Raw genomic sequence first — 25701 nt, 5'->3', positions numbered from 1 at the left:
CCCACGGAGCGGGTGCCACATCCCACCGCCCCAGGGGACACGGCTGCTGACCCTGGGAGGCTCTGACCTGGGGAAGCCCATGAGAATATCTTTGATGAGGATTTTGGCACATCAGTGAAAGATGAAGTTTGAGACCAGGATAAGGTCAGTTCTGCTGTGTAGTCTTTTCACAGATGAAGAGAAAGAGGGAATTGTTGAAAAGTGACTCATTTTGGAATGGTATTTTCACTTTCAGTTGACCTAAAGAGAGAGGATAATTTTCTACATGTATTTATTAATCAGGAATGAAACAACCTTGCTTGTTTTGAGTTGAACAACAGCTGTGGGTCACTGTAAACCAAAATAACTTCCTTTATGGAGTTTGGTCTGACCCAAGTGTCCTGAAATCCCTTTACTCCCTCTACAGGACCAGCACCAGTGAGACCAAGGTTTTAACCTTCACCATGTGGGTTTTTCCTGGCCAGGTGGCCCTGGGGCGAACACGCTCACGGCCATGAGCATCACAGCCCCTGTCTGTGCTCTGCTGGGCTCCCGACACTGCAGATGTTTTAAGGAAGGTGTCAGAGTTTAAAGTTGCCCTGTGGGACTGATCCACTCGCAGAGGTGACAGCACAGGCTCAGCCCACGCTGTGTCACCTGGGGCTGTGTCGTGGAGTCACGGCAGCTTTCTGGGGCAGGTCTGAAGGGTTTTGGGTCTTGCTAGTGTGTGATGGCTGCAGTCTCCCTCCTCCCTCCCAGGTGCCCCTTTGCTTTTTTCCCTGTGTTGGGGTCTCTGCAAAATGTCCTTGAGCTGCTAAATGGGCTGAGCTGTCTGGCAGTCTGTCTGTCTGTCTGTCTGTCTGTCTCTCTGTCCAGCTGCCTGGGTGGGGGACAAAGATGCTGAGGGACCTAGAGATTCTTTCTTATGGGGAGAGACTGAGAGCTCTGGGGCTGTTGAGCTGGAGAAGAGAAGCTGAGAGGGATCTGATCAATGGGATCAATATCTCAGGGTGGCTGTCAGAGGATGGACCAGAGTCTGTTCAGTGGTGCCCAACGCCAGGGTGAGGGGCAGCGGGCACAGACTGAAACACAGGAGGCTCCATCTGAACATGAGCAGAAACTTGTTTGCTGGGAGGTGCCAGAGCCTGGCCCAGGCTGCCCAGAGCGGGTGTGGAGTCTCCTTCTCTGAGACATTGAAACCCGCCTGGACCCACCTGTGTGATCTGCTCTGTGACCCTGCGTGAGCAGGGGGGTTGGACTGGGGGATCTGCAGAGGTCCCTTCAGCCCCACCAGGCTGGGATCCTGTGATTCTGTGAATGTGCAGCCGTTTGTCTCCAGCTGGATGGGCGAGTGTGTGCAGGTGTTATTTGTACAGGCAGACCTGGCACCGTGTCCCTGGTCATGAGCTGTGGGCTGAGTCAGTGATTTTCTTCCCCTGCACAGAGGAGCAAGTTGTCTTGTGTGTGGATGAAGATGTGGTGGTGAGATTTGCATTGAGAAGCATGATTTATACTGCTTGGCCTGGATCCCTGCTGCTCATTTTTTAGAGTTAATTTGTCCCTTTTTGTGTAGTTTGTCACTTGGCTGCTTTATTCTTTTCCCCAGCAGGCACATCTTTAAATTTGTAAAACATGGGCACAAAGTAATTTTGGATTTTTTCTTACTTAAAAAAGATCCTAACCTGAGTTCCAGTAGTTCCTTAGACAAGGTGCCTGTTGCTGCAGAGATGTATAAGATGCAGCCCTTAGGGGAAGCAGAGTTGTTGTTCAACCCATCCCTGCATCCTGTGGCTTCCAGAAGCGCCATGTGCACAGGGGTTAAAAGGAGCCCAACACTCTCTCTGCCTGAACCTGGGGCCAGTTTGGGGATTTTCTGTAGTTTATTGTGACTAAATACCACATTCTGTGGCATTTGCCCTGGGCCTCGCTCTGCTTCGTGCCCTCTTGGGCCTCTGCCCCTCCATCAGATGTAGCCCTGACTTCTGTCATTCAGAGAAATTGCAATAAATCTTGTGGTTTTTTTTGTTTGGGTTCTTTTTTTCCCTCTCCCTTGCTCACCAACCAGAAGGTACGAGGTGTCCAGACTGTTTCTTTGAGGTGCTGGTTTGAGTATGTGTCAGGATCTCACACAGACACACCGCCCCTTATTATTATTGTGAGATACGGCTTTGAATTAAAATACCACTTCCACGAACATGTCACTTGATCCCCAGTAATTGCATTTCAGTGTGATGAATCTCTTGCGTACTTGTTTAACCTCAAAAAGGGCTGATTTTATATGTTAATTAGGGACTAATTAAATTTAAATTAAATGCTTATTTGAAACACTTAATTTAACTTGCTACCAGAAATTTCAAATATTGTGGTTTTATTGAACGGGGAGAGAGGCTCCGCTGAGGAAAGATTCATCATTTTTCGTAGCACAATCCATTCCTTTGTGCAGCAACTGTCTGTGACAAGAAATCAGCTGCGTTTTGAGTGGTGAGCAAGGCGAGCTGTCTGCAGTGCACCCAAGCAGGAAAAACCCAGCGTTTTGAAAGGTCTGTGATCTGAAACAAACCAACGGAATATAAATCTTCCTTAACAACTTTTGCACGTGATAATAAATGGCTTAAAAAAACTCCCAGTCCCGTTTACATTTGCCAGTCTTCCCTAATTACAAAGAATTGCTACTTACCGTGTGCTGCTTTATAGCACCTTATAGGTCTGTTGCCAACCCAAAACTGCTAATGAAACAAATTCTTCGAGTAAGCACAGGGCAGAAAACCCACCCGGGGTCTGGGCAGAGGAGCGTTGCTTCCGTTTGCTTTTCCACTTACTGAGACAGTAAAGGTTGCCTGGGCTGCAATCAGAGGAATCAATAACCTATAGAACATGATGTGCAGCGACGTGGGGTGATTTTTATTAAATATCAGCCCAGGATTATAAATATTCCCCACGTTTTATGAGCTAGAGCAACATATGACCCCAGCCTTCTGCTAAAACAAATTAAAGTCTTCCAAGGCTTTGAAATGCGAAACTGTTCTCTCCGTGCTTTCCTTTGCGTGTGCGTGACCCTACTTGAAACTAGGTGGTAATTTGACAGCTCGTGTTGGAATTAAGTCTTGTCACATTATCTGGAGGGTTGGGTAACGCTGGTGAGAAGATCAGGGAACTTATGATTATTTGATGCATTTAAATAAAAGTGTCATGTTGGTTGTTCTGAAGATGTCCAGGAATTTGGCCCTGAGATCGCCTATTTTTGTCTAACAGGGTAAAAGATGCATATATTCACAAAACCAGCAGCTTTGCTCGTGGGCTTCTGTGCCCACAGCATCCATCTCCCTTTCTCCATCGCAGCGCCCAGTGCCTGCTGCCCTGGCCACGCTGCAGTTGCCGCATCGCCGGGGCAGGCAGCAGGGGATGCTCACTGCTCTGGCACAGCCACCTCTGCAAGCAAGATTTCGTTTAAAAAATTATGCAGAAGAGATTCAAAAGGCTTTATCTTGCATGAAAAGCTCTTGTTTGCTCTGAGGTAGACATGTTTTGTAGCAGACGAAGTTTGTTGTATTTTTGTTTGGAAGGAAGAGTTGAGAGCTTTCTGATTTAAGTCAAACCAAAGTGCTGACCAAGGGTCCCTGCAGGGCTCCCAGCTGCACTGTAGAATCATAGAATCAGTTTGGTTGGAAGAGACCTTCAGGATCATCGAGTCCAACCGTAACCCAGCTCTAGCACTCTAGTCCCTGAGAACCTCATCTCCACGTCTGTCCAACCCTCCAGGGATGGTGACTCCAGCACTGCCCTGGGCAGCCTGTTCAATGCCCCACAGCCCTTTGGGGAAGAAATTGTTCCCCAGATCCAGCCTCAGCCTCCCCTGGCGCAACTTGAGACCATTTCCTCTGCTCCTGGCGCTTGTTCCTGGGGAGCAGAGCCCGACCCCCCCTGGCTCCAAGCTCCTTTCAGGCAGTTCAGAGATCAGAAGGTCTCCCCTCAGCTCCTGTTCTCCAGCTGAACCCCCAGGCCCCTCAGCTGCTCCTCATACAGCTGCAGCTGGGGGACATCTCAGCTCCTTGAGGGGCCGCTGTAGCTACACACAGCACAGCATTGAGCTGGGCTGAGAAATCATTTTTATTTTGCAGCAGTTGCTCTCCCAGTAGATGAGCTTTGCACCTCTGCCTCCCTACAGGTATGCTTGAGAAACCTCTGGAGAAAAAGGCTGGTAGGAATTATGGCCCTCCAGGTACCAAGAAGCTCGTGTACTTCATTGATGATCTCAACATGCCCGAGGTGGACGCTTACGGGACAGTGCAGCCCCATACGCTGATCCGGCAGCACCTGGACTACGGCCACTGGTAGGAGCCTGCTTGGGCTTGGTTGTCGGAGACCTTTTTGTTCAGCTCCAGTGCTGGGGAGTGGGTTTGAGAGAATCTCAAAGCGTGGGTCCCTCTTCCCATTGCATACTGCTGGGCTAGAGCTGGTTGGGAGGCTCTGGGTGAACTGAGAGTTGAGCACCCTCAGGGCTTCCCCTGTCCCCAGCAAACAAATTCACTTAGAATCACAAAACGTCCTGAGCTGGAAGGGACCCGCAAGGATCATCGAGTCCAGCTCCTGTCCCTGCACAGGACAACCCCACAGTTCACACCGTGTGTCCGAGGACGTTGTCCATCGCTTCTTTAATACCGCTTGATTGCTTACTCATAGCTGGGTTGAGAGGAGCTTTGCTCTGCTCTTGCTGTGGCTTGTGACTGTGGTCCCAGTGCAAAGCCTGCGAGGGGAGCGCGATGCTCGGCCTTGCTGCCCCGCGACGCTGAGAGCAGAGGCGGCTGTGGATTTGGCCTCAGCTGGGGTGAACCCCCCTGCTGTGAGCACCTAACATTGTCTTCTGTCAGGCAGCAGCAAACAACCATTATCTAGGCAGAGGTGATTTGAAGGAAAAGCAGTGACTGTTTTGGAAGGAGATTGGTGTGTTTTACACTTTAGCCAGCAGCTCTGTGTGGGACATGAATATTTGCATCTCTCCACAGGGAATACAGGGCAGGGACGCATTGCAATTTCCACTCTCCTCAGCTGTGTGCATGCCTGAGCTCTGCCAAAAGCTTCCGAGGAACAGAGACAGTGGAGCGGAGGCAGAAATCTTGGGCTGTGGGTGTCAGGGAAGTCAGGCAGATAGAGGGTGAGGGAGCTGCGAGGGAACGTTGGAGGCACAAGGGGCTGCAGCGAGGAGTAGGGGGATGCAGTGAGGCGCAGAGGGATGCAACGAGGTGTGGGGGATGGAGTGAGGCATGGGGGATGCAGCGAGGTGCGGTGGGATGCAGCAACGTACAGGGGATGCAGCGAGGTGCGGTGGGATGCAGCAACGTACAGGGGATGCAGCGAGGTGCGGGGGGATGCAGCAACGTACAGAGGATGCAGCGAGGTGCGGTGGGATGCAGCAACGTACAGGGGATGCAGCGAGGTGCGGTGGGATGCAGCAACGTACAGGGGATGCAGCGAGGTGCGGGCGGATGCAGCAACATACAGGGGATGCAGCGAGGTGCGGTGGGATGCAGCAACGTACAGGGGATGCAGCGAGGTGCGGGGGGATGCAGCAACGTACAGGGGATGCAGCGAGGTGCGGGGGGATGCAGCAACGTACAGGGGATGCAGCGAGGTGCGGGCGGATGCAGCGATGTGCGGTGGGATGCAGCAACGTACAGGGGATGCAGCGAGGTGCGGGGGGATGCAGCAACGTACAGGGGATGCAGCGAGGTGCGGGCGGATGCAGCAACGTACAGGGGATGCAGCGAGGTGCGGGCGGATGCAGCAACGTACAGGGGATGCAGCGAGGTGCGGGCGGATGCAGCAACGTACAGGGGATGCAGCGAGGTGCGGGCGGATGCAGCATGCCATGGGTCCCCTCCCAGACACATCGAGGCCTTCTGCCCATGTGCTCAGCAGTGCCCACTGGGCACTGTATTGCATGCAGGAAGTTATCATCTCACCAATATAATAGGCTCAGGTAGGATCTCTCAGCAAAGCATATTTTATTAACGATTTTGCAAGGTCGGGTGTTCCACCTAAAGGTAGGCACACAAAACAGGGCAAAAAGCCACTGCTTATATCCACCCCTAATCCCAACTGCAAATTCCCTCCCCAGTTCCCCGTTGGTTGGGTACGGCAGGGTTTACAGACTACCTGACACTTCCTAGCTGCCAAGGCTCAGTTTACCTGTCTCACGACTCCATTCTAATAACCCTTCCCATTATTTCTTTATTTTCATTGAAGGTGTGTTTTCTTGACTGTCTGAATTTTAACCACTGGAATGGTTTTCAATTCCTCCACACCCGCTCTGGGCAGCCTGGGCCAGGCTCTGGCACCTCCCAGCAAACAAGTTTCTGCTCATGTTCAGATGGAGCCTCCTGTGTTTCAGTCTGTGCCCGTTGCCCCTCACCCTGGCGTTGGGCACCACTGAACAGAGTCTGGTCCATCCTCTGACACCCACCCTGAGATATTGATCCCATTGATCAGATCCCTCTCAGCTTCTCTTCTCCAGCTCAACAGCCCCAGCTCTCTCAGTTTCTTGTCACAAGAAAGGTGCTCCAGATCCCTTAGCATCTTTGTAGCCACCGCTGGACTCTCTCCAGTAATTCCTTGTCCTTCTTAAACCAGGGAGCCCAGGACTCCCTGTCCTCCCCCGGCAGCAGCAGCCTGCTGACCCTTGTCATGTCCCACCTGGCGCTATGGTTGGGGGAAGTGTGACTGAGATTTGTCAGTCCCCTGGGTTGGAAAAAAGTACATACAATCCTGAAGGTCCACAAACAAAAGACCTTTATTTTTTGTAGCTTGGTCCAGTTGGCAAATGACTCAGTGGCAGAAGGATTTATGTTACTTAAGCTCAATCGATAAACAGTTTAGCAGCGAAAAGATTCACATGAAAGAGTTTTGTGGCACAAGTGGGGCTCTAAACCTTATGTTACTGTATTACTCACAAAAAGGAAGGCAAAGAAATAGGAATATAGGAAGGAAAGAGAGAGGAAGAAAAGAAGGGGAAAGGAAGGGGGAAGGAAATGGGAAGGGAAGGAAAAGGAAAGGGAAAGGAAAGGTCTCACCACCCTTAGGGCTCCGTGGTGTGTTTGAGGGGTTTGTAGTCTCAGGTCCAGTTCCTATGCAGGAATGCTTGGGTCTGTAGTCAGGGTTCAGCACCCTGTGGTGTGTGGTTCGGTTCCCGTGGTCAGCCCGGTGGGTGGAAGGGTCCCCAGGGTGGCACCCTGCCCGTGCTGGCACAGGTTTTATAGGGTTTATAGCCCTCGGGATCACCTGGGCTTTTGTGCAGGCGTCACTGGGGGTGATTGTGGAAGATGGGGGAGGCCCGGAGGGTCTCTCAGCCTGGGCCTTGACACCGTGTCGGGCCTGTCAGCGCACAGGCTGCGTGTCCTTCAACACAGCACTGCCTGTGTCACCCAGCCTTTGTCTGTGGCTGTCACCTCGGCCTTGACATGTAAATCACCATTCACCTGCTCACGATGGCCCGTCTCCCATGACTGGGTGTTGCAGGGCTGGGTTTGCCACAGTGTTTGAGAGTCACCCTTGTAGTCTCTCACACCCTGTCCCGGGTTGGGATCAAACCAGAGACACTCCTGCTGTTTTCTGCCATTTCCATGCAAGTGAAGAGTATGGCCCAGGGGCTTTGCTCAGTGCTTATTACTGATAGAAATATTAGCTACAGGTTGTTGAAGCTGAAGGATTTCCACCAGGAGCAGGACTCGCGTGTGCCAGGCCGTGTACAGATAGGCCGGCAACCTGGGCCTGGGCCTCATCTTGGCAGGACGCAGAATTTGACCCCCTGAAGACAAGCGGCCTCTGGCAGCCCAGGGACACGTACTGAGAGAGGCAGTGGCCGTGGTCACTGTGCTGCTGCTTGTGTTTTGCCCGAAGGTACGACCGGACCAAGCTGTCGCTGAAGGAGATCACGAACGTGCAGTATGTGTCGTGCGTGAACCCGACGGCGGGGAGCTTCACCATCAACCCTCGGCTGCAGGTAAAGCCCTGCACAACGGCAGGTGCATCGCTGGGTTTATTTTGGGGTGGATCATTTAAACGTGAGGTTAGAGGACAACCACTGGCAGATCCTGCTGTTGTTTTATCAGTACAAATGGCACGAATCTGTCGAGTGACTGTGATTCCTAATAGTGAAGCACCGAACTGGGTCCCTTATTCCCTTGTTTGTTTTTCCTCGCATTCTGCAGCTCCGTCAGAGGAGGAAGTCAAAAGTTGCCAGCCAGCTTAACACCTACTTTCAGGACAACCTTCTGGTCCATACAGGCAGATTTTGCCTTCATTTAGCTCGTATTTAGCTCTGAAGCATGGTGCATTAACGCCGCCTGCTTTCCAGAATTGTCTGATGCAGCTGTCAGTAAAAAGAGGTGTGGGGGAGAAACCCAAACGAAGAAAACAGACAAAACTAAAAAAAAACCCAAGCCACACCAAAACACAACAACAACAAAAACCCCAACAAACCCCAAACCAAGCAACCAAACAAAACCAACAAAACAAAGAACACCAAAACCAACCAACCAACCAAATCCCCCCAAAAACCTAACCGAACAAAAAAACCCCAAGCCAAACAAAAAGCAGTTCAAGCGCTGCTGATAACAGAAGATTTGGGAAGAGATCTTAAACATTAGACTTTGATTTTTGGGAGCTGCCAACCGATGGAGGGACTGGGTAGCAGTGAGCAAAATTCATTTCATCATGGAGAAACCTAATGACCAGAGTCAGCTTGGACCCTGGCTCCTCTTCAGCAAGGTGTGGAGTTAAAATGAAGTGTCCCATGGGCAACTTTGCAAGTTCCAAATTAGTAAAGAGGTCCTCTGGGAGATGGCACCTTCCAGGGGCTGCTCTTAATAGAGACAGTGACTGGGCTTTGTCAGAGGTCGGTGGGACCTTCAGAGCCCTTTGGCTCTTCAATGGACTGCACTTCCAGTGTAGCATTGGTGAGATGCAGTTGAAAATCCCTGGTTTAGTGAGCAGAGTGATGTCACTTCCCACCTGAGCTCTGCTGGCAAACTGGGAGAGGGAAATAACCTTGTTCAGGTGGACTGCAAATCAGAGACTCATAGAACAACCCAGGTTGGAAGGGACCTCAAAAGATCATCTGGTCCAGCATTTCATGGGAAAGGGAGCCTAGATGAGATTATCACAGCAAATCCCCAAGGGCATTTTGCTTGAAAGGTGTTTTTCTACCTCTCTGACCTTTCCATGCCTTCCTTTCTCTCCCTCAGCGTCACTTCTGTGTCTTCGCGCTGTCCATCCCTGGGCAGGATGCCTTGTCCAGGATCTATAGCACCATTTTAACGCAGCACCTGACAAGTGGGAATTTCTCGGGGGCTGTGCAAAAATCAGCTCAGCAGCTGATTGCCCTTGCCCTGGGACTGCACCAGAAAGTAGCCGCTACATTCCTTCCAACAGCCATCAAGTTCCACTACATTTTCAACTTGAGAGACTTCTCCAATATCTTCCAAGTAAGTGCAGTTGCTGTCCTGTGGGACTTGAAGCTTGTCCCGATGCTACAAGAGGCTGCGGAGCTGTGTTCCTCTAGCTCTGGTGGGCAGAATGCAGTCTCCTACCTAAAAATGACACAGCACATGTGTGCCCTGGGTAAAGTGGGTGACCTTAGGCCATTCCTTAATTCCTTGTTAGTTTTGGATGGATTCCAGAACCATTGCCCATGGCTTTGAGAAGCTTAGTTACTTTCCAGCCTCTTGTGGTCAGCGGGGAGGGATGAGTAGTTCCAGATGGATGTGCAGGTTTGGGGTGGGTTGAAACGCCCTCTGGCTGTAGAAGGGACCAGCTGAAGGGAGCTTTGGGCTTCCGACTTCAGCACTTAAATGACTGATGGTGAGTGCGATGGAGCTGCGCTCATCTTTGGGAGCCTCAGTTCCACACGTGTAAATGTGGGGATTAATGGCACTGTTCCACCACACAGGCAAATTATTTTATTGTACTGAAGCAGGTGGTGGATAGTTAGTGGGTTACTGGCCCTGAAGTTAGATCCAGCTTAGCTTGTTGGCCTGTACTGGCATGTCCTCTTAGCTTCTTGATGGTCAGATGCTCAGTATGTGCATGAAGGGTGGCATTTAAAAAGGTGATAATTGAATCAAACCCAGCTTTGACTTAATTGCTAAAACTGAATTTCCACCAGAGCCAGTTCTGTACCAAGGGGAAGTTGTTCAGATTTAGAAATATTTTCTTCCAACAACGGAGAGACTTTTTTTTCCCCTGAAATCTCATACTTTGAAGCAGTAGATATTACTGCTCAAAGAGCCTTTCAGAGTTTAAGGCTGATTAGTAAAATTTGAGAAGGTTCTCAGCAGCCGAATCGAGAGGTTTGGAACACCATAAACTCTTGTAGAACCCCGGTTTGTAACTTGTTGCTGTCCTTCTTAACACCTGTTCTCCTAAGTACGTACTGAAAGTTTGGTGCCTTGTGGTCTGGTCCATCACACAAGAACTGAAGTAATGACGTAGTGGGAAATGCAAAAACAGGGCCTTGAAAAAGTTAATAACTCTTTTGTGCCAAGAAAGAATCAGACCTGTCACTTATGCTCAGCTAAACATCAGCAGCTTTTGATGTTAGATGTGGGTCGTGTTAACTCCTGACTTCTAGTTAATCTGTGCTTTGAAAGGCAGAGAGAGAAAAGCAGCATTTCCATGGGAAGCTTTAATTTTAACTGTAACCTGCTTGAAAGGTGCTCAGGTTGTGGGATATTAGGAAATGTCCTGCCAGGTCTGGATGCTGGGGCAGGAGCAGCGACTGAGCTCAGGTGTTGTTTGGTTTATCGCGTGGCTTCAGGAGTGGGGGAGTCTGGCTCCTGGGCTTCATAATGTTTATTGAAATAGTGGTCCAATTTTTCTTGAAATCCTTCCTTACCTTTTGGATTCATTCTTGATTATTCCTTCACATTAAATATTCTTGAGTTTTTGAGATCTCCTGATATCCTGTTTGTCCCTACGGGAACACAATTTTCTTCCTGAAATTGAGTGTGAAAGAAGCTCTGGACTCCGGGAATGCATTTCCATGTGTTACTTTCATTCAATCTTCATAAACTCATAATTTAGCTCACACTCTCTTGTCCAAACCCTTCTTGTGCAGTGCTGGCTTCAAAGTCAGGTCAGGCTGATCAGCCAAGTTTTGAATGTTTCCATGACTGGAGTTCCCATAACCTCTCCGACCCTTGTCACACCACTAAACCCACTCCACGGTGAAGCTGATATATTTTTATTTCAGTTGGAATTTCCCTTCCTGCAGTTTGTTACCTCTTGTCCTTTTGCTATACACCTCCAAAAAAAATTGGCTCAGTCTTCTCTATAACTCCCTATTAGGTAGTTGTAGACAGAGTCAAAGAATCACAGAACAGTTTGGGTTGGAGGGACCTTCCCAGCTCCCCCAGTGCCACCCCTACCATGAGCAGGGACATCTTCACCAGCTCAGGTTGCTCAGAGCCCCATCCAGCCTGGCCTGGGATGTCTCCAGGGATAGAAACAGAATTAAAATTCCCCTTCACCTTTTCCCCGAGCTGAACAAACCGATTTCTCTCAGCCTTTCCTTGCATGTCCTGTCCTCCACCATTTTATGACCTTGGTGGCCTCCGTTGAACTCGTTCCAGTATGTCAATGTCTTTCTTGTCCTGGGGGCCCCAAAAGTGGATTGAACCTCACACAGCTTTTGTCTGCCTGTCAAGGTCCTTCCCTTTGCGTTCTGCGTGGTCAGTGCCAGCTGCAGCCCTGCTGGGAGAGCACTGCTGGCTCCCGCATGGAGACACCCACTGCCCCGGTACCAGCCCCTGCGGAGCACTGGAGCTCCAGTGAGACCTCGGAGCCTGCTGGGCCAGCCAGTTCTCCACCCACCTTCCAGTCTACCATGGCCCATGACCCTTGATATGATGCTAACTGGGAAAAAAAAAAAAGATAAAGGAATAAACAACCCCCTTTTCCTGGTTAGGGACATGTGAGTTTCCTTAGCTTGTGGGCAGATGGAGAACTGGTGGATGTAGCTCGGTGCATGTTGCCTTTTTCAAATTCCTTTTAATCCCAGACAAGCAATCAAACACCGCCTGCACAATAGCTGTGTGTGTGAAGGGCATTGGGAGATTGTTGTTTTACCGACTGTTCTGTAGTTATACAAGCAGCCAATGACAACTGTTAAAGGCACAAAGCACGTAGAAATTGCAGCTGTGGAGGGGTCAGCCCCTGGACTTGCTGCCGCTGTGCTGTGATACTGCTGGCTCTGCACAGGTCCTTAAAATGGCTCCATTTGCAGCCTGTCCAGTGGCTCTGTTGTTATCTCACTATTATATACATACTGTTATATACATAATATATTATATATTAATGCTGCACCTACCAACCTTAGAAGCCCAGCTTGATTCCCTTTGTCAAAACTGCCTGACAGCTCTTATGACAAGGAGTCCTGTGCTAATTACCTCATTACAAAACACTCCAAGAACTTGTATCTTAATTGCTGCAGCTAATGAATTTGGACATTGTACGCATGTGAGTGTTGCACAGAACAAGGAAGACGGCCCCAAATCAAGTCAGCAATAATTCCTTTCAACAGGTACAGGTCCTTACTGCTCTCATGTTTTCCCTTCTGCACCCAAGACCCATTGCCACCTGGCTCCAGCTGGTCAGGCTGATGTCTGCGTTGCTTGGAGCGAGGGTTCAGCTGAAGGTGACTCCAGGTGTTCACTACAAATGATGGCAAAATACCAGAGAGATTTGTCAGGTATTGGTGAAACCAAAGGGAAAAGAGCAACCTATACACCCAGGGGTAGGAGGCTCGGCAGGCAGCAGTGGATTGACTTTGTCAAGCACTGTTCATGTTTGTCCTGACTGATTGGAATGATCGTCTCTGGGGGTCTGAGTATCTTCAGTGGGATTCCCTTTTGCCTGGCGAGTCGCGTCCTCTCCCCCAGCAGAGAAAAATGGGCATTTCTGTCTGTAGTGCATCAGCTCTTCCTCATGGACAAACACGGAGAAGAGCTCAGAGGAACTGTGTTTCTGAAGCACCTCATTCACTGGAGGTGAAAGGAGTCCAAGGTGACTGTCCTCTTGTCAGACATCAGCACTTTGCAGATCTAAGGTGGGATTAGGCTCCAGTTCAAGGTGCTCAGATTCAGGTAGGTGAGGATATCCAGGTTCATCCGAGGCTGTGGAGGCCAGAAGGGTGTCCAGCGCCCCATCAGGGACACAGGTGTGGTTTCACTCTGTTGCCCAAGTGTGGGTCTCTAATGCTTTTTGAAACATGTCAGGATATCCAGCCTGGGTTCCAGCGGCTGTTCAAGGACACAGGTGTCTTCTTCTGTTGTGTGGGTTCCTGTCTGAACTGCTTGAGCCATGTTGTTTTCCAGGCTGCCCTGGCTGTACAATAGGTTTCTCCTGAGATGAACCATCTAGTTGTGTTGACTTGGGAAGGCTGTGGGAAATTCCACGTATCCCTACAGAACAATGATTTTCATCCACTGTTCTCATTTGATTTTTGTCTCTGGACATCACCTTCAGCTGGAAAACACTAAATGCCTCAGCATTACAGAATCCCACATAATCCCAGCCTGGTTGAGTTGGAGGGACCTCTGGAGATCCCCCAGTCCAAGCCCTGCTCACGCAGGGTCACAGAGCAGATCACACAGGTGGGTCCAGGCGGGTTTCAATGTCTCAGAGAAGGAGACTCCACACCCGCTCTGGGCAGCCTGGGCCAGGCTCTGGCACCTCCCAGCAAACAAGTTTCTGCTCATGTTCAGATGGAGCCTCCTGTGTTTCAGTCTGTGCCCGTTGCCCCTCACCCTGGCGTTGGGCACCACTGAACAGAGTCTGGTCCATCCTCTGACACCCACCCTGAGATATTGATCCCATTGATCAGATCCCTCTCAGCTTCTCTTCTCCAGCTTAACAGCCCCAACTCTCACTGAGTCTTTCCTCATCAGAAAGATGCTCCAGACCCCTACCAAACCATCTAGTTGTGTTGACTTGGGAAGGCTGTGAGAAATTCCATGTATCCTTGCAGAACAATGATTTTCATCCACTGTTCTAATTTGATTTTGTCTCTGGACTTCACCTTCAGCTGGACAGCATTAAATGCCTCAGCATTGTACTCAGTGCTGCTGCTTGTCTGGCGTCAGCTGGCCAAGGGTGAAACTTTGGTTCAGGCCCTCAAGTAGAGATAAGCTGGTCTGTCCTATGTGACACCAGGGTAATGTGTGTGTTGTGGGGGGGTTTGGCTCCCAAAGGGGAACATGAGTCTCCAGGGAGGTGGCGACTGGCAGAAGGGCTGTGGGTGAAGAAGGGGGATGAAGAGGGGAAGCCAGCACTGGGCATGGTTCCTCTGCTGAGTACACAAACACATTCGGGTCACTGCTGACCTGGGAACACACCAGGGTCTGGGCTGAAGGATGCTGCTTCCTGATTTTTAAAAAGAATAACAAGGAACCTCAAAATCTATGACCATCTTCAGCCCCCTGGGCTCGTGGCTGGTTTTAAATGACTACAGAAGGCTCAGCAAGTACCGTAATAATTTGTAATAATCTAACTTTAATTTGCTGTCACGTTTCACTGGAAATATGAGGAGGGGCTGGAAACCACAGTCAGGGATGACAGGCAAGAAGGGGCTGGAGCAGGGTTAGGCAAGGTCTGCAGGAACGGCAGCCTGGCTCCTGGTTGTTGTGAGTATATAATTTACTGTTACTGATGTTACTGCTGCAGGGGCAAGGTCACCCTTCAGTCCTTTGTAATCCTTTGGGCTCATCAGAAGGTATTATCTGTTACTTTCGCTCTGTAGTGGGTCCCGTCTGTGGTTCAAGTCCGACACTACTTTGTCTTGCACTTCTACAGCACCTTTTCGTGCCTCTGGGTCCCACCATGCACTGCAGAGTTAAATTGATTGGTACGCTCCAAGCAATTTACCCTTGATTAAAGCAGACAGGTCTCTGCAGTGACAGAGTTGTGGATTATGCTTTTTAAAAATACATTCCCCGCTGGCTCCCACCAGAGAAAGCCCTGCTGCTGTCTTTCTTTCCATCTGAAAGGGTTACCATGGTATTATGCTCTAAATTATATCTGTCATCTCTGTAAAATAATAATCATAGACCCAGCAGGGTTGTATTTTGCTTTTTATTCCTATTTCTAACAAGATTTTGAAGCAGCATGTCACATTAAGATCTGTGGCAGCTGGGGAAGAGCAGGCTCTCTCCTCCTGACAGCCAGACAGCAGCGGGGGCTCCGGCGTGTCCTGCTGCTCCACGTCGGCTCCGCTGCCAGTGAACTCCTCACTCCTTTGCATGGGGAGGGATTTTCATGTTCACCCTTGGTTGAGCTCACTAAAGAGCCCTGCAAACTTCAGGCTTGAAGCACCGAAATGCACCTTGTGTGTTACGTGCTGACATTGTGGCTGAGTTGGGAATGACGGCGGCGAGATGGGCGCAGGGTCAGCAAGAGTTTGTTTTGTGCCTTGGTCTGGCACGGTTGTTTGGCACAGCTTTACCTTGGGTTTGGCTGGCGTGTGGTTACCTGAGCCAGTCTGGTTTCACAGCTTCCCCCTCCTTCTCTCTTCCCATCTCTGCTATTTTTCTTCCTAACAGAGATCCAGGTGCCAGCAGCTGCTCTATCGCACATGGCAACCACGGTGCTCTGGAACAGGCTGCCCAGGGCAGTGGTGGAGTCATCATCCCCGGAGGGGTTTGAAAGGTGTTTAAACAAGGTGCTTAGGGACATGGTTTCATGCTAGAATTAGGGTATGGTTGGGCTCGATGCTCGTGAGGGTCTCTTCCAGCTGAAATGATTCTGTGATTCTATGCAGTGCCAAGGGGGTGACTGGAGCCTCTCGTCAACCCTCCCTGATATCAGAGCAGATTTAAAAATTGGCACTTTAAATAGGACTCTTGAGTTTGTGGCCCACACGCTGTTGTTGTGTTTGTCATTGTTTTCATGTCACCGCTGCTGAGGCAGCTCCAGGCTCCCCAAGAAGAACGTCAGGAGAAAGGAGAGCAGGTGCTTCATCCAGCAGTGCAGGACAGCTAGAAAGGGGTCGCTATGCTGCACTAGTTAGTATAATTTTAAATGTTATTTAGACTGCAAAGAAAAAGTTATTTATTTTTCTTGCCTGGTCTCCAGGGATGTTTCATCCACCACCTCTCTGGCCAACCTGGGCCAGGCTCTCACCACCCTCAGGGGCAGCAATTTCTTCCATATCTAGAGCGTCCCCGTCGCTCTCTGGGGACGCCGCTGGTTGCCGTGGCAGAGCCTGGTAGCTCTGCTGAGAGGAGTCGGGAGAGTCGGGTCTGTAAAGTGAAGGAAGGGGAGATGTTCAGGTGTTAAGTTAATAAACTGCTTACAGATTTGTGAAACGTGGATTTTCTTCCCTCTGAGCCTTACATTTGCTTGCATCAAGAACACAACTTTTGTGGCTTGGAGTGTCTTTAGAGTGACTTTTTTTTAGGACCTGATGGGTTTCACCTTATTCTCTTTGAGTCATCAGCTCTTCTCACTATCTTTTCTCTGAAATAAATAAAATAACAGCTTGACAGCTGTAATGACAAATGTGAAACCCAAATGATTTGAGCCATGATCCATCGAGCTGAGATGGCCTGCTTTACATTGCTTTTAATACATTTTATGTTTTGTGTGTAAATAATTAGATGTTAGGAATAAAAACTGTCTGTTTAATACATGCCATTGAAAACCCTGGGTGCTGTTAATAGGCTTAGTAATAGGTGACACCTCTTTGAAATATAATTCTTTTATGCATTTGAATAGAGTTCATGGTAAACATGCTGTGATAAGCAGACAGAAACTAATATTTCCTGCAGCCAGAATGCACCTAATTAAAATTAATTGATTTTAGAAAAAAATCATCACCGCTAAGATGTCCAAACTATCTTCTTCTTGACAAAGCAGCCGTGCTGTGGTGTTGGGATGCAGAAACCCGCCCGTCGGGCTGGTGTCTGACCCTACGCACTCTTGGAGATCAGGCTGCGCTGGGGATGCACTTTGGCTGTTAAAATTGGTGTAATATATACAATTGCTTTGGGAAATTGGAGGTAACGAAGGGCACGTTCTCCAGGGGCTTCTTCAGAAGTTGATTTGCAGGTTGTTACAGTAACTCTGCATTTTGAGTGATTCAGCCCCATTCAGCCTGGATGCTGGGGAGACATCAGGCCCTTCAGGTCAAGGTGGGGTTTACTGCTGGTCTCTGCACCCCACAGGGCCTTCTGTTCTCTACCCCGGAATGTCTGCAGCACCCCCAAGACCTGGTGAAACTCTACCTGCACGAGTCAAACCGAGTCTACCGGGATAAGATGGTTGAAGAAAAGGATTATGGTACCTTTGATAAAATCCAGCTGGAGACGGTGAAGAAATTATATGACGTAAGTGTTGAGGTTCATAACTCTGATAATAACGTACGTGCTTACAGGAAAAAGGTTCCTTGGGCAAGAGAAGTTTGACCCAAGGTCTGCCAGTCTCTCACTTGCAGGGAGTGTGATGCTCTTGGTGGGACACCAGGAGCAAAATCTCTGTCAACTGCTTCCTGGGCTGCCAATGTTGGTATTTGGGTGAACGATGCTCTCCCTAAGGGCACCGGGGAGAGGAGATTTCGGCTCTGTGAATTAATGAAATTATTTTATTTAAATGTCTTGAGTCTTGTGGCAAAAGCAAAAGAGTCAGATCCCCAGTCTTGGTGGGAGTAAAGTGAGATGCAGGCACAAATCCCTAGTGCTTTCCTTTTTTTCCAAAATATCTTCCTAATGGAAGCTCTAGACCTGCTTTGCTTCAGTCCTGTCATCACCGGCAGTGTTGCCATTGGAGTCCTGCAAATATCACAGTAACGCAGACAGTGCTTTTTCCTCTGGCTGTTAATCATTGTCCATGCAACAGTGTCATGCTGTAGCTGTTGCCGTGGGGCTTTTCTTGTGCTCACATTTTCTTAAGGTGATGAGTTCTTGTGATTTACAAAAGGTCCAGAGCAAGTATTGGGGCTTTATCCTTTCCCTTTCCTTCCCTTTTGTCGCTCTTTCCCCTTTTTCAACACACAGGTGCAGCTATATGGACATTTTTTGGAACACTGTGCTTCACTTGGAAAGATGACATAGAGCTGCAGTGTTTTCTCCTTTACTTCTTATATACCTTTTTTAAAAATTATTTTTAAATTTGACAGGACATTGAGGAAACTTTAGAGCAGACCAAGCGAATGAACATTTATTGCCATTTCGCTAAAGGCGTTGGAGAACCCAGCTACAGGCCAGTTCCGACCTGGGAGGAGCTGAACAAGATCCTTGTGGAAGCCTTGGACAGCTACAACGAAGTCAACGCTGCCATGAGCCTGGTGCTGTTTGAGGACGCCATGTGCCACGTGTAAGGGAGTTTTCTGTCTTTATGCTCTCATTGTAGCTTTTATCCATGCAGATTGTTTCCATGGAGGTTTCTGGAGGATGTCGGTATCCATTATTAGAGCAGAAGGAGCTGGAGGTGTGCAGAAGCTTCATCTGCCCACGTGGTGTGTCCTGCACAAATACTCCCCTGCTTCTCCAGCTGCTGCTGGGGGGATCTTTTGACACTGTGAGGATGCGGGGCTGTCGGATGGAGGGTCAGCATGCTGCTGGTCGTTTGAAGTCTGGTTGCTGTTACATCTTTGGCCCTTGATGCTCTGCGTACGGCACAGACGTTTATTGTACATGACATGGATCAAGTGCTTTTTGTCTTCACTTGACAGCCAGCCACAGAACTAGTTACACCAGGATGTCCCTAAATGCTTTCACAACTGGGTTAGAGGCACGTTTACACAATTCTCAGTGGGATTTTCAAATGTATATAATGTGAGATTACGTGAATTCAGGCTACTAGTTTGAATGGACTGAGGCACTGAAATTGCCTGGATCCTTTGGAAAGCCTGCTTGCATTCCGATGCCTGGAGGTCCAGCTGGATTCCCTGTGGAAACTGGACACGTGGGACTATATGAAAATAGCGAGCCTCCGTTGATCATTATGAAGCTATTTACATGCCTGTGGTATGGATCGTGACACGTACCTCCAGCTCTTACACATGATTTAAATGCTTGTTGGGAATTCCACAGAATCACAGAATCACAGAATGTCAGGGGTTGAAGGGACCTGGAAAGCTCATCCAGTGCAATCCCCCATGGAGCAGGAACACCCAGCTGAGGTTCCACAGGAAGGGGTCCAGGCGGGTTTGAATGTCTGCACAGAAGGAGACTCCACAACCTCCCTGGGCAGCCTGGGCCAGGCTCTGACACCCTCACCATGAAGAAGTTTCTTCTCCAATTTAAGTGGAACCTCCTGTGTTCCAGTTTGTACCCATTGCCTCTTGTCCTGTCATTGGTTGTCACCGAGAAGAGCCTGGCTCCATCCTCCTGACACTCACCCTTTACATATTTATAAACATTAATGAGGTCACCCCTCAGTCTCCTCTTGTCCAGCTCCAGAGCCCCAGCTCCCTCAGCCTTTCCTCACACGGGAGATGCTCCACTCCCTTCAGCATCTTGGTGGCTGCGCTGGACTCTCTCCAGCAGTTCCCTGTCCTTCTGGAGCTGAGGGGCCACAACTGGACACAATATTCCAGGTGTGGTCTGATTTTTGGGGGCTGAAATGCAGACCTGGCCTCAGATAATTTCTGAAGATGAGCCTCCCCTGTAAATCATAGTTTTAACTGATTTTGCCTGGAAACATTGTATCATGAAGAGCAGGTTTGTGACTAAGCTAGAAGGAAGCCGCTGTCCTGCTGCACGCTTGTGTGGGTGATTTCAGGTTTGCTGGACCTGGTAACCTAATGCAGTTACTCTCATGCAAATTAAAAAAATACATATATATATATAAATTTCTACTCCTTTTAACTAGCTGTTTAACCAGTTCTGTTCTAAGAGCTCAGCAATCTGTTCCTTTTGCGGTGCAGCGTGCTGGCTGTGCTGGGGCATGGCTTCCCTTATAGTTTGGGCATTTACTTCTTTGTATTAATGAGTCATATGCAACCTGATGTCCATTGGTGTTTCTGCTTGCAGAAAGGTGACAGTAATTTTAATCTTGTGCTTCTTTTGCACTTTACATAAATTGGGATTTTCAACAAAACCTGTCAGTATCCCTCCAGTTAATATTGTGAGTAATCGGGAAGGCGAGGTTTGAGTATTCAGCATGATTTTCACTGGAGCTGAGTGATTTCGATTCAGCGCATTTGGAAATTGCGTTTTCACAGAATCACAGAATGGACTGGGTTGGAAAAGACCTCAGAGATCATCAAGTCCAACCCTTGGTCCAACTTCAGCCCATTTACTAGATCATGGCACTAAGAGCCATGTCCAATCTCAGTTTAAAAACCTCCAGGGACGGTGAGTCCACCACCTCCCTAGGCAGGCCATTCCAATGCCTGATCACTCTTTCCGTAAAGAACTTCTTCCTAATATCCAGCCTAAACTTCCCCTGGCAGAGTTTAAGCCCATGTCCCCTTGTCCTATTGCTAACTGCCTGGGAGAAGAGACCAGTTCCCACCTGGCTATAACTTCCCTTCAGGTAGTTATAGAGAGTGATGAGGTCACCTCTAAGCCTCCTCTTCTCCAGGCTGAACAACCCCAGCTCCCTCAGCCTCTCACCATAGGTCATGTGCTCAAGTCCCTTCACCAGTCTTGTTGCTCTTCTCTGGACCCGCTCCAGCACCTCAATATCTTTCCTGAACTGAGGGGCCCAGAACTGAACACAATACTCCAGGTGTGGCCTCACCAATGCAGAGTACAGGGGAAGGATCACTTCCCTTGTCCTGCTGACCACACTATTTTTGATACAGGCCAGGATACCATTGGCCTTCTTGGCCACCTGGGCACACTGTTGGCTCATGTTGAGCTTGCTGTCAATCAGTACCCCCAGGTCCCTTTCTGTCTGGCTGCTCTCCAGCCACTCTGTGCCCAGCCTGTAGCGCTGAAGGGGGTTGTTGTGGCCAAAGTGCAGGACCCGGCACTTGGCCTTGTTGAACTTCATCCCATTGGAATCAGCCCATTTTTCCAGTCTATCCAGATCTCTTTGCAGAGCCCTCCTGCCTTCCAGCAGGTCAACACTGCCCCCCAACTTGGTGTCATCAGCAAATTTGCTGATGGTGGTCTCAATCCCCTCATCTAAATCGTCAATAAAGATGTTAAACAGGACTGGACCCAACACTGACCCCTGGGGGACACCACTAGTGACTGGCCGCCAGCTGGATGCAGCCCCATTTACCAGCACTCTCTGGGCCCGGCCCTCCAGCCAGTTCTTAACCCAGCAGAGAGTGCGCTTGTCCAAGCCATGGGCTATCAGCTTTTGAAGGAGTATATTATGGGAGACAGTGTCAAAGGCTTTGCTGAAGTCTAGATAGATCACATCTACAGCTTTCCCCTCATCCACTAGGTGGGTCACCTGATCATAAAAGGAAATCAGGTTGGTCAGACAGGACCTGCCCCTCCTAAACCCATGCTGGCTGGGTCTGATCCCTGGTCCATCCTGGAGGTGCTGTGTGATTGCATTCAGGATGATCTGCTCCATCACCCTGCCAGGCACCGAGGTCAGGCTGACAGGCCTGTAGTTGCCAGGGTCAGCTTTGCAGCCCTTTTTGTGGATTGGGGTAACATTTGCCAGTTTCCAATCATTTGGGACCTCCCCAGTGAGCCAAGACTGTTGGAAGATGATGGAGAGCGGCTTGGCGAGCTCTTCTGCTAGCTCCCTCATCACCCTAGGATGGATCCCGTCTGGTCCCATAGACTTATGAGGATCCAGATGGCTCAGTAAGCCACCAACTATTTCCTCTTGGAATACAAGGGGACTATTTGGCTTCCTATTCCTGTCAACCATCTCCAGAGGCCAGTTATCCTGAGGGCCATCTGTTTGACTGGTAAATATTGAGGCAAAGTAGGTATTAAGTACCTCAGCTTTCTCCTCATCTTTGTTAACTATATTTCCCTCAAAGTCCAGTAGAGAATGGAGGTTTTCCTTGCCCATCTCCAACAGCTTATGGATGACATCTTGAATTTGTTGTGAAGTTTCTGTTGGGAAAAAAAAGTAAGGGAGTTAATGTATGTGGGGAGGTGGGGGATATGGGTCAGTCACCTCCTGACCCGGGGCTCATGGTGCCCATTCCCAACGCACACCCCGTGCCCTTGCTTTTGGGGACAGCCAGCTAGAGAATGAAAAGCAGGAACATTCCAGCTCTCCACACAAGCTGGATTGCTATTCTGGGTTTAATTTCACAATCTGTGGGAGTCTGCACATAGATCATAAGACGCTTGAGTTGTAATAAAGCAGTACAGTATTTCTTGCAGTCTTATTTGAAAAATTAATTAGATTAGTCTAGGAAAATACTCAGTTAAGTGAGTTGAATAAAGGCAGTGATGTCAAGAGGGGAATGGTGCTTGCATTTCAGACACCTGACAGTGAGGTTTTCACAGGTAGGATCCTCTAAACCTCCCTCACTTGGGATTTTAACGTGGGGATGTCAGCAATTGCTTAAAGAGAATAGACTGGGGGCAGAGCTCACTGTGCAACTCTCAAGGACAAGTGAACAGACCTGAAAAACAATAGCAAGTTCATTTTAAGTGTGACAAAATCTCACTCTTAATGGTGGCTTGGGTAAATAATGTTGGACTGTATTTTCCAGACAGGTATTATGCTATTCCAGATGTATATGAATATGCTTTAATGCATAGCAGGACCCTTCACCTGAACATGAACCCAAAATGCTTTGTGAAGAGGAACCTTCACTGGAGAGGTGCACCAGAGCCATGAATTCTGTTCTCACTATTTGCATGTCCATGTAATGTGTTTTTTCCCTTGTCCTCCCTGCAAAGACATCCAGGCCTTCACCTTAAAATATTTCTATCCAGCAGGACTTGGCAGGTGGAAAAATATTGGACACAGTTTGAATCGCCACCAAACTATTTTTTTAATCAGCTACGTCCTTTGTTTGGGCCTCAGCAGAGATGGGGATTGATTGCTGACATGTCTCTTAGATTGACATTTTTCATCCCATTCAGACTACGGTTTCCTAGTGATTAAAATATATATTGAAAAGCAGTGGGCAGAGAATAAGAAAAATACTCTTATTAATGACAGATTTTATATGCTTCAATTTAGTTGCCGCATCAACCGGATCCTGGAGTCCCCCCGAGGGAACGCTCTCCTGGTCGGCGTGGGTGGAAGCGGGAAGCAGAGCCTGACCAGGCTGGCGGCCTTCATCAGCTCCCTGGAGCTTTTCCAGATCACGCTGAGGAAAGGGTACGGGATCCCTGACCTGAAGGTGGGTGACTCCTGGGGCTGAGGTGGAGCGGAAGGGAATAAAAAGCAGAACTTGCCCTGAAAACTTTGGGATCCCCAATTTAAGAAGGACAAGGAATTACCAGAGGGAGACAAAGATGCTGAGGGGTCTGGAGCATCTTTCTGATGAGGAAAGACTCAGTGAGAGTTGGGGCTGTTGAGCTGGAGAAGCTGAGAGGGATCTGATCAATGGATCAATATCTCAGGGTGGGTGTCAGAGGATGGACCAGACTCTGTTCAGTGGTGCCCAACGCCAGGGTGAGGGGCAGCGGGCACAGACTGAAACACAGGAGGCTCCATCTGAACATGAGCAGAAACTTGTTTGCTGGGAGGTGCCAGAGCCTGGCCCAGGCTGCCCAGAGCGGGTGTGGAGTCTCCTTCTGTGAGACATTGAAACCCGCCTGGACCCACCTGTGTGATCTGCTCTGTGACCCTGCGTGAGCAGGGCTTGGACTGGGGGATCTGCAGAGGGCCCTTCAGCCCCCACCAGGCTGGGATCCTGTGATTCTGTCTTGTTGCGTGTTGAATGACGCCATTGTGAAGACAGTAAAAAGCTCCAGAGACTATATGGGACTGCAGAGAGGAGCAGTGCTTCCCAACACATCTGTGGGGTGCAGACAGGCCTGATGTCCCCTGCCAGCCCTCTGAGCTGGCCAGACCCAACAACATCCCAGCCCAAGGCTCAGAGTCAGCGCTGGGCTCCGATGATAAACCCCTGGTGTGGACATTCAGTTAATGCTTGTTCAAGAAACCGTATTTGACTATTATTTCTAATTAAACCAAGATGTGGTAATTAGCTCATCTGTGAGGTGCCTGTTGTGGAGTGATTTGGAGGTGGAAAAGGAGCAGGAGAGAGCAGGAGGAGAGTTCCAAAGTCGTATCCAGTCCTTCCACCAGGATTTTGTATGAGGGAGGGACTGAGGGGATGGTGGATGGTTCACTATAGAGAACAGGTGCCTGTGCTTATATCTATGCGCAGGCTAGTGAGCACAGAAGTTACAAATCAACATTGTAAAATATCGTTGAAATGATTTTCAAGTATTTTAGCTGCTGGCAAAAGGATTCTCATCAGAAATGTTGTAAAAATCACAACCTCAGTAACTTCACGCCATTCTGCTCGGGAGATGCGATGGCCAATGAACCCTTGCCTTCCTTCCCCATCAGAGGCAGGGCCTGATGACCTGTAGTTGTGTACAGGTTGTTTTTGTCATGTTTTTGTCACGTCACACAAGCCTGATCCTCCATCCATTGGGTATTTTCAACTTTCCTCTGTGTTCTTCAGCCCCACTCGTACAATTTTCTAGCTCCTACCTGCCTATTCATTGAGAAAACCTGTGCTCCCATCTAGGAATATAGCTTGAAACCAGCATTAATAAACTTGTTTTCAAAGCATGTCTTTACTTCTGTCTGTGGAGGTGGAAGATAATTTGATGTTCCCTTCACTCTCTATTCATTTTCAAAGAGTTTATGAAATATGGAGTCATCTTTTTTTCTTAGATATGGAAGAGCAGGATGGTGACAGATTACCCTGTCTGGCATTGGCCCCTCGTGCTGTTATAATTGATCTAATTCAAATTTCCAGTGATGGAAGTAACAAATGATTCTTTTTGAGGGAGCGTGTGTATTTGCTGAATTTCTAAGAAAGTTTCTGGAACACAGGCCAGTAAATTCCTTCAGTGTCTCCCGCATGCCTTGTATCCTGCTTGGAGGGGCAGGAAGGAAATGATGGAGTTTGAGCGGGATGATGGCGTTTTTCCCATCTCATGAACAACTTGGATTTCAAGAAGTTGGTGTCCTTCATCAGGAGGACACTGTGTCCTTCATCAGGACACTGTCCCCTTTGAGGTGAAACAGCTTTTCCATATGAGCAGTTTCTCTGTCAGCATCACTGCACTGAGTGGGACACTGAAGGGCGAGTCCCTGCTCAGACTCTGGAAAGGAATAAAACTGAAAACATCCCTGTTTGCACAAGGTGTCCTTCTCCTTTCTTCACAAGCAGAAAGAAATGTGTTGCAGCACCTCAGAAAAAAAAAAGAAAATTCAGGTATAGTTGTGAAATCAGAGAAATCTACAGCATGGGGACACCAAGGTCCAACATTTTCAGTGGCTGCTGTCCCTCCCAGTCCCTGTGGTGCTTTAATGTCCCCGTATAGTGACTTATTGTGCCCACAGTAAGCCTTTCTGAACTCCCAGGGCAGCCTCCACAACCAGGGACTGCACTGATGTCTTTAGCCACATCCATTGACCTCCAGGTGTTCCAGCTACAAGCATTTCCCTGTGTGTAGCGGTGCTGGCCAGGGCTTCTTTCTCTTTTTTTTTGTGTTACACAGACCTGGCCGTAACGTCAAGTCTTACTGGGTAAAGTCTTACAATGATGACAGCGATAGACTCCCCCATATAACCTGGCAGACTCAGCCATGAAGATGGAGAGTG

The 25701-nt window shown here is 48.9% G+C and overlaps 1 protein-coding gene across 1 annotated transcript in view; it reads left to right on the top strand.

Annotated features, from left to right (window-relative positions):
• Positions 1 to 25701, top strand: part of LOC136115847 (dynein axonemal heavy chain 9-like) — a 59188-nt gene that overhangs the window by 5390 nt on the left and 28097 nt on the right. The window contains exons 4-9 of the mRNA XM_071799996.1: positions 4145 to 4310; positions 7873 to 7975; positions 9219 to 9458; positions 17193 to 17354; positions 18143 to 18339; positions 23089 to 23251. Of these exons, the coding sequence (XP_071656097.1) occupies positions 4145 to 4310; positions 7873 to 7975; positions 9219 to 9458; positions 17193 to 17354; positions 18143 to 18339; positions 23089 to 23251 (1031 nt within the window). The remainder of the gene's footprint in view (positions 1 to 4144; positions 4311 to 7872; positions 7976 to 9218; positions 9459 to 17192; positions 17355 to 18142; positions 18340 to 23088; positions 23252 to 25701) is intronic.

The sequence above is a fragment of the Patagioenas fasciata genome, chromosome 28 (genome assembly GCF_037038585.1).
Source record: "Patagioenas fasciata isolate bPatFas1 chromosome 28, bPatFas1.hap1, whole genome shotgun sequence".
Taxonomy (NCBI): Eukaryota; Metazoa; Chordata; class Aves; order Columbiformes; family Columbidae; genus Patagioenas; species Patagioenas fasciata.
This window is presented reverse-complemented; position numbering and strand designations above follow the sequence as displayed.